Genomic DNA, 8,777 nt, shown 5'->3' on the forward strand with positions numbered 1-8,777 from the left:
GTCATTGTTGTTTGGTGGGTCCGGGCTGGGGATTTGAACCCGCCACCTTAGGTGTACGTGGCTGGCGCCTTAGCCGGTTGAGCTATAGGTGCCGAGCCGGTAGTTTCTTAATTAGTAACTGAGCATATATCTTTCTTAGGGACCAAAATCCACTATCCCAGAAATTCTATTATTATCTGAGGAACTAAATAAGAAGGAAATTTCTGCCATTAGCTAATCTGGTCATAGTTTACAAATTATTACTATTCACAGTCATTCAGTCATCCATATACTCTCCTTCTAGACCAACAATAGCGTATTTAATAGATTTTAGCTTTTATTATTATTATCATTTTATCCAGTTATGTCTTCTAGAGGATACCTATTACAGAATTTATCTTGGTCTCTTTGGTGAAGGCTTATGAAAACATTCCAGTCATGTCAGCAACATCTTTCTGAAACAAGTCTTGCTATAGTTTTATTTTCAGTGCATAGAAAAGTGAATGAAATTTATGTTGATTTTTATTAGTTTCAATATCAAAAGATAATGTTTTTCCCAAATTTATTTGTGGCCTATAACTTCCTGTGTGTACTGTAACTACAATTATGGTTATATTTTAGACAACATAGGACTAAATGATTAATGAATAAAAGATCAGAGGATAATCACAGTGCTTTGTAATATTCAAGGAAGGATTTGTGGAAAGGATGAGATTTGAACTAGACTAACTGCTATTTTATGGAGCACATAATTAATTTAAAATAATTAACTTGAATTGATACAGCAATAACTACTGTGGATGAAACAGTGATAGCCTTGTGGGTAAAGGATTTAAATTAAGCATCTTCATAAATGACTTTCACTATTTCTTTTTTTAGAGATGGAGTCTCACTTTATCATCCTCAGTAGAGTGCTGTGGCTTCACACAGCTCACAGCAACCTCCAACTCTTGGGCTTAGGCGATTCTTTTGCCTCAGCCTCCCGAGTAGCTGGGACTACAGGCACCTGCCGGGACGCCCGGCTATTTTTTTGTTGTAGTTTGGCTGGGGCCAGGTTTGAACCTACCACCCTCGGTATATGGGGCCAGCGCCGTACCCACTGAGCCACAGGCGCCACCCGACTTTCACCATATTTAATCAGGTCTAAGGTTAAAAAAAAAAAAAAGAATCTACTCCTTACAATCTTTCTTTTTAAAAAATAGTGATTTGGGCTGAGCGAGGTTGCTCCTGTTTGTAATACTAGCACTCTGGGAGGCTGAGGTGGTGGATTGCTTGAGCTTCAGGAGTTTGAAACCAGCCTGAGCAAGAGTGAAATCCCCTCTCTACTAAAAATAGGTTAAAAAAGAAAAAAGAGAGAAAGAAAGAAAACTAGCATTGTGAGGGTGCCTGTAGTCCCAGCTACTTGTGAGGCTGAGGCAAGAAGATTGCTTGAGCCTGAGACTTTGAGGTTGCTATTAACTATGATGACACCATGGCACTCTACCCAGAGCAACCTAGTGAGACTCTGTGTCAAAAACAAAAGTGATTTTATTATTCTTTTAGAGAAGTTTTTATTTTCATATTTATTGCCCAATCATAGTTTCAAAGAGATGGTTTCTTATTTCTACTGTAATGAATTTTAAAATATACTGATAGTTTTTTTTTTCAGCCATATAGATTATAAGAATACAAATGAATTTCAAGGAAGGAGAAGTCTCATTTAATAAAAACATGGAGAACAGATAAAAGCAAAACCTATTATTCCATTGAGATTCTAACTGAAGAAAAATTGTAGGCAGTAATTTGCAGATTTTTTTAAAGTGATCTGGCAGGATCCCAAATGTAGAATGTGGGTCATAGGCAACTATCAGCAGTCTCCCGTGGGTGACATTGGACAACCAGAGGAGAGAGACTACCTGGCTAGGAAGTCAAGTTTCTAACTTCTTGTTACCACAGATCTGATAGTTGTATAAAATGGCTAGCCCTTTTCCTTTTGACCTTGTTTTTGCATTTTTAGAAAAGAAAGGTCTTAAATTGTCAGCATTTAACAACTGAGTATTTCAAACCATTTTGCTGTTATTGTGGCTAGCTTCATATTAAACAAATTAAAGTTAAATCTTTTATATCATGAGATTGCCTTAAGATTGCTAATAAGTTTTTTATATTTTATTTATGAATTTAGAAATTAAGTTGTCTTTTAAATTAGTTGGTTCTCTATTCTGATTGTAGGATTTCAAAAATAAGAAAATTTTGCATTGCTAACCTTAAAGCACTGAAATGTTTAAAGCAGTGGTTCTCAACCTGTGGGTCGCAACTGTATTAAAGGTTCGTGGCATTAAGAAAGTTGAGAACCACTGGCTTAAAGGTGAGAAAGTCAGGTAGCACCTGTGGCTCAGTGAGTAGGGTGCCGGCCCCATATACCAAGGATGTATATGTACTTTTATGAGTTTTTCAGGTTCATCACGATAAACAGAATTAACTTAAAAGGAAATATTTTTGTAAATATTCTGAGAATACTAGGATTTTCACAGTTCTTAATGATCTACCATTTTTATTATATTTTATGAATTTATTTTATACATACTGCTTTCCCCAATGCATACGATACACACACATTATACACACTTTCCTTTTTTCTCTTTTTGTACAGTTGGATTTCTTAAAGGCACCATTCCTACATCCTGATTAAATAACATAATTGCCATTTGAAGCATCACTTGTCTTGTAGCCTCAACAGGATGATCGAGATCTACTTAAGGATATTATTAGATGTTCATTACATGTATCCATATGCCATGTTCAGGCTGTCACAGCATCTTTTTACCTACTCAATGCAGTTACCTTTCATGATTGTTCAACAAGCACCTTTGATTGCCTACTACATGCTAAACACAAGTTGAAGATAAATTATAAGCCAGTATTCCTGCCATCACAATAATTTACAACCAAAAAATAGTATCTTCAGTATAATATTAGCTTTCCTGTCTTAAAGGGAGAAAAGAGGGAAAAGGAAGTACAGGGCTAAAAAATGACATTTTAAAAGAAGAAATTGATGGAAAAATGAGGTGGTGGTTTATTTCATGGTTATACAAGTATAACTTTCTTTTTTTTTTGAGACAGAGTCTTACTCTGTTGCCCTTGGGTAGAGTGCTGTGACATTATAGCTCACAGCAGCCTCAAACTCTTGGGCTCAAGAGATGATCTTGCCTCAACCTCGTGAGTATCTGGAACTACAGGTGCTTGCCACAATGTCCAGCTAGTTTTTCTATTTCTAATAGAAACTGGATCTCACTCTTGCTCAGGCTGATCTCAAACTCCTAAATTCAATTAATCCATCTTCCTTGGCCTCCCAGAGTGCTAGGATTATAGGAGTGAGCCACCACACCTGTCTTCAAGTATATCTTTATATGTCTTGACATAAGGAATTAAAACGTTTGTTCTATAAGGACACGAAAAGCAGTCACAGAAGATACTCAAATAGCAAATGAACACATTCAACCCCAGATGAAAAATATAGTATATATTCTTCATAATTAGAGTTTTGAAAACTGAAAAATTTTTCTTAATAGTAGTAGAATCATAGAATAGATTGTATGTGTATAATGAAATTTGGGTTCACAAAGATTATCTTAGAATAAAAGTGACTCGAAAAGTATAAAGAGGTAACGTTAAATGAGAAAAGCAAAAATTAAAATTGTCATATAGTATGATCCCAAGTATATTTTTAAAGTATAATGGCGGATTCAATGGGCTATACTGCTTCTCCTTAACTGTTGAGGATATAAATTGGCACTAACCTTAAAATGAATTAATGTATTTGAATCTAGTGAGTCCTGATACTAAGAACAAAAATGTTGGTCAATACTGAAACCTCTTTAAAAGTTTCCCATAATATGTTTCATGTGTTGACTCTGTTGAAACTTGAGAATTTGATAATCCTGGGTTAATGCTTTTTTTTTTTTTTTTTTTTTTTTGAGAGATAGAGTCTCACTTTGTCACCCTCGGTAGAGTGCCATGTCATCATAGCTCACAGCAACCTTCAGCTCTTGGGCTTAGGCAATTCTCTTGCCTCAGCCTCCCAAGTAGCTGGGACTACAGGCGCCTGAAACAACACCAGGCTAATTTTTGTTGCAGTTTGGCCGGGTCGTGTTTGAAACCATCACCCTTGGTATATAGAGCCGGCCCCTACTCACTGAGGAGCCACAGGTTCTGCCCACTTTTTTTTTTTTTTTTAATCTGAGTGGGCATTGAGGGTTTTTTTCCTCCTCTCTAGAAAGAGGAATTATCTGTCTTAAGTACCTACTAAAAAGCTGTAGGGGAAAGGTCTGTTAGTTGGAACACCTCATACTGGTTAGGACAGAAAAGCAAAGAATAACTTTGTTTATATGTGAACTACCCATAAAAAGGCCAAGTTCTATGGTATTAAAGGCTATGTGTTACATATACATTTTTTGTGTAGTTTTACCAACATTGAATGAATTTGTAAGTATTATCTCAAATATAATTTCCCCATTTATTAGAATGTGCATTCTCACATTTACAATACAGTAGTATTTAAAGTTTAAAAAACCTAAAATATGAAATTTAAATATTATTGAGAACCTCCCTGCTTTTAGGTGTTAATTGTTAACATTTTAGGGAAAGTAAGGATATCAGAACATGGTGGAAGAGACCAAAAAAGCTGATGCAAGTAACTTTTAGATGTTTTACTTAGAAAATAGTTAACTAAAATGTCTGAATTTGCCCAGGTAAAATCTTTATTACTTGCCAGTGATGCAGGTTAAAAAACAATCTTTTTTTTTTTTTTTTTTTTGAGTCACAACCTCAAGCTGTCACCCTGGATAGAGTGCCATGGCATCACAGCTCACAGCAATGTCCAACTCCTGGGCTCAAGCGATTCTCCTGCCTCCACCTCCCAAGTAGCTGGGACTACAGGACTACAGGCGCCCACCACAACGCCTTGCTATTTTGTTATTGTTGTTGCAGCTGTCTTTGTTGTTTGGTGGGCCTGGGGTGGATTTGAATCTACCAGCTCAAGTGTATGTGGCTGACGCTTTAGCCCCTTGAGCCACAGGTGCCAAGTCTAGAAAACAACCTTTATTGAGGCTAGGCACAGTGGCTCATGCCTGTAATCCCAGCACTTGGAAAGCTGAGGTGGTTAGATTGTCTGAGCTCACAGGTTCAAGACCAGCCTGAGCGAGAGCAAGACCTCATTTCTAAAAATAGCCAGGCATTGTGGCAGTCACCTGTAGTCCCAGCTAGCTGGGAGGCTGAGGCAAGAGAATTGCTTGAGCCCAAGAGTTTTTTGTTTTTGTTTTTGTTTTTGTGATAGAAGCCTCAAGCTGTCCCCCTGGGTAGAGTGCTGTGACATCAAAGCTCACAGCAACCTTCAACTCCTGGGCTCAAGCAAGTCTCCTGCCTCAGCCTCTCAAGTAGCTGGGACCACAGGCACCTGCCACAACGCCCAGCTATTTTTTTTGATTGCAGCCAAGGCTATTTTATTTTGGTTGCAGCCATCGTTGTTTGGCAGGCCCGGGCTAGATTGGAACCCACCACCTGAGCCCAAGAATTTAAGGTTGCTAAGAGCTATGACAACATGGCACTCTACCAAGGGTGACAAAATGAGACTCTATCTCAAAAAAAAAGAAAAAAATCTTTATTAGGTAATGCATTTGTGGTTATTTTTTCCACAAAATACTGCTTCTCGCCTACTATCAGAATAATCCGCAATCAAATCATTTTTCTGTTAGTTATGTTAATAACGTATTTTCTTTTCCTAAGATACATAAAGATATTCAAGGGCAATTTATCTCATTTTAGTAGTTCCAACAAAATAATGCAACAAAATGAATTAGCAGTAGATACTCAGTACTGTCTTTTGGTTAATTTTGTCTTTATTAGTAAATTTTATGTACTTTTAAGTCTGATTGCTTCTGATTTTAGGATTCTTACATTGGAACAGCTTTTGGACAGTATAAAGCGCACAAAAGGAGCTCGTCAGCAAGTAGTTCAGTTACATGTTGTTTCTTCAGTTTCTAGTTTCCTGAAGGTAATTCTTTTTTTAAAAAATTTGAAATTTTTGCTTAGTTTTTTTTGGTAATGACTAGAATGCAAAACTAAAACCACAGCTTCTGTAAGAACCACTTGTTCTTGCCCATCTTGTACCTCTTTTCATACTTTACTTTGGCCTATCATCAGGCCTTGTGTTTAAGTGCAGGGTCTCTTAAGACATCCTTGTTGAGGACAGTTTTGTCCAAGGACCGTTCCACAGAATGTCTTGTGGTCATGGGGTGATTATAGTCATAAACTTTCACAAAACACTTGATCTTTGACCACTTCAGCCGTCTTCTTGCCCATGGTAGCTGTCACTTTGCATAGATAGTGATTAATTCCCGCCACCACAGCCTGGCTGTAAGGGTGGTCTCAGGTGCTGTCAAACTTTTTATGACGCAGTAGCATCCATCCAGCACCAGCACCACTTTCCCAGATTTCATGAACATGCCCATTTTGACAGCAATCACCTGGGCCTATACCAGAAAGTGAGAGTGATATTCTTAAAGGATTGGGTTTTTTTCACTTTTTTTAATGTCCTGATAAAAATGTTTCATGACTTAGAATTTTCATCTTACATTTTCTCCACTTAAAGCTTGTTAGTTAGAAATGAAATTTACAGTGTTGGCTGAGAGCCCATGCATTAACCTGCTAAATCTGATATTCCAGATCAGGGAATTGATAGCCTATGGCCTGTGTACCAAATCTAGCTAGCTCATTGTTACATTTATGACTTATTGTTTCTAAGTATGGTAAAATATAATAGGTTTCATTGTACGAATATCTCTATAAATGTTCTGAACACATTTATACCTCAATGATAATTGATTGTTTCCTGGAGATTTAAGATTCTAGAGTGCTTTGTGGAAAAAAATAAAATTATGTTTGTATGATCAACATGGATTTTTGTATTCTGGCCTTTTGAAGTTGTAATTTAAGTATGAACACATTTGGTTAACCAGAATTTGCATTCCAAACTGGATAAAAGAATTTACTGCGATTGTAAGTTTGAGTTGTTCTTTACATATTTCAGTATGTGGCTGGCTCCAAGGGAAGTTTAGGTACAGAGGAAATGAGAAGACTTGCTCTAACATTAGTTATGGGAGGCCTAGAAAGTTCCAACCCCCTGTTGAGATGTGCAGCTGCAGAGGCATGGGCCAGATTAGCCCAAGTGGTTGATGATGGAACTTTTACAGCCGGATTAGCTCAAATTAGCTTTGACAAGTAAGTAAAGTTTTTATTCATATACTCATGGACTGTGTGTCAAAACTGACTATAGCTTGCTGGTTTATTAGCACTAGTAAGAACTTTATTCTGAAATATAACTAAGAAAAAAAATTGGTAAGTATTGGTGCTTCAGAATAAAGAACCCCTCTGTCTTGTTACAATATAAAACTATCACTATTTCAGCTTTAATCTTTGTATAATAAGAGAAAGATCACTATAACATGTGTGATATAATTCACCATTGATACGACAGACTCGGCTCAGTGCCTGTAGTACAGTGGTTATGGCGCCAGCCATATACACCGAGACTGGCGGGTTCAAACTTGGCCTACGCCAGCTAAACAACTTCAACAAAAAAGTAGCTGGACTTTGTGGCAGGCACCTGTAGTCCCAGCTATTTGGGAGGCTTAGGCAAGAGAGTCACTTAAGCCCAAGAGTTGGAGGTTGCTCTGAGCTGTGACACCAAGGCACTCTACTGAGGACAACATAATGAGACTCTGTTTCAAAAAAAAAAAAAATACAACAGACTCTAGGAAAATGAGTCATTTAACAGAGTTTTCTTTTTCTTTCCTCCCCCAGAGTCTCAGTGTTTTGCCCTTGGTAGAGTGCTATAGCATCACAGCTCACAGCAACCTTAAATTCTTGGGCTTAAGCAATCCTCTTGCCTCAGCCTCCCAAGAAGCCAGGACCATAGGCACCCGCCACAATGCCCAGCTACTTTTTTGTTGTTATTGTTGTAATTGTCATTGTTGTTTAGCAGGCCTGGGCTGGGTTTAAACCTGCCAGCCTCCGTGTTTGTGGCTGGCACCCTAACCACTGAGTTATGGGTGGCAAGCCAACAGAGTTTTCTTAACTTGTTTTATACACACACACATGATAGGTAGTATGAACAATCTACAGAAAAACGCTTTGGTGGTGGCACCCATAGCTCAGTGGGTAGGGCACCAGCCACATACACTGAGGCTGGCAGGTTTGAACCTGGCACAAGCCTGCCAAAACAATAATGACAACTACAGCAGAAAAATAACCAGCCATTGTGGAGGGCACCTGTAGTCCCAGCTACTTGGGAAGCTGAAGCAAGAGAGAATGGCTTAAGCCCAAGAGCTTGAGGTTGCTGTGAGCTTTGATGCCATGGCACTCTACCAAGGGCTACATAGTGTGACTCTGTCTCAAAAAAAAATGATTATTTCATTGTCTTTTGGATACACACATACACACATAGCACATACACAAAAGTTTATTAAGACAGGTATTATTACTACCTTATCATTAAGTTACATTTTAAACTTACATGAGAATCAGTTTAAACTCACTGAGTGATGGGCGCCGCCATGTGAAGACATTTTTACTTAAAATGTTTTTCTTTATAAGATACCTTTTGGGCTTGGTGCCTATAGCTCAACCGGCTAAGGCGCCAGCCATGTACACCTAAGGTGGCGGGTTCAAATCCCCAGCCCGGGCCCGCCAAACAACAGTGATGGCTGCAACCAAAAAATAGCCGGGCGTTGCGGCGGGCGCCTGTGGTCCCAGCTACTTGGGAG

General features: G+C 38.3%; 1 protein-coding gene across 1 annotated transcript in view; it reads left to right on the forward strand.

The window, feature by feature from the left end:
* Positions 1-8,777, forward strand: part of HEATR5A (HEAT repeat containing 5A) — a 113,233-nt gene that overhangs the window by 43,260 nt on the left and 61,196 nt on the right. Inside the window, exons 16-17 of the mRNA XM_023514397.1 lie at positions 5,902-6,007; positions 7,043-7,233. Coding sequence (XP_023370165.1) covers positions 5,902-6,007; positions 7,043-7,233 — 297 coding nt within the window. The remainder of the gene's footprint in view (positions 1-5,901; positions 6,008-7,042; positions 7,234-8,777) is intronic.

This window comes from Otolemur garnettii, unplaced genomic scaffold, assembly GCF_000181295.1.
Source record: "Otolemur garnettii isolate 467f Iridium unplaced genomic scaffold, OtoGar3 scaffold00052, whole genome shotgun sequence".
NCBI lineage: Eukaryota > Metazoa > Chordata > Mammalia > Primates > Galagidae > Otolemur > Otolemur garnettii.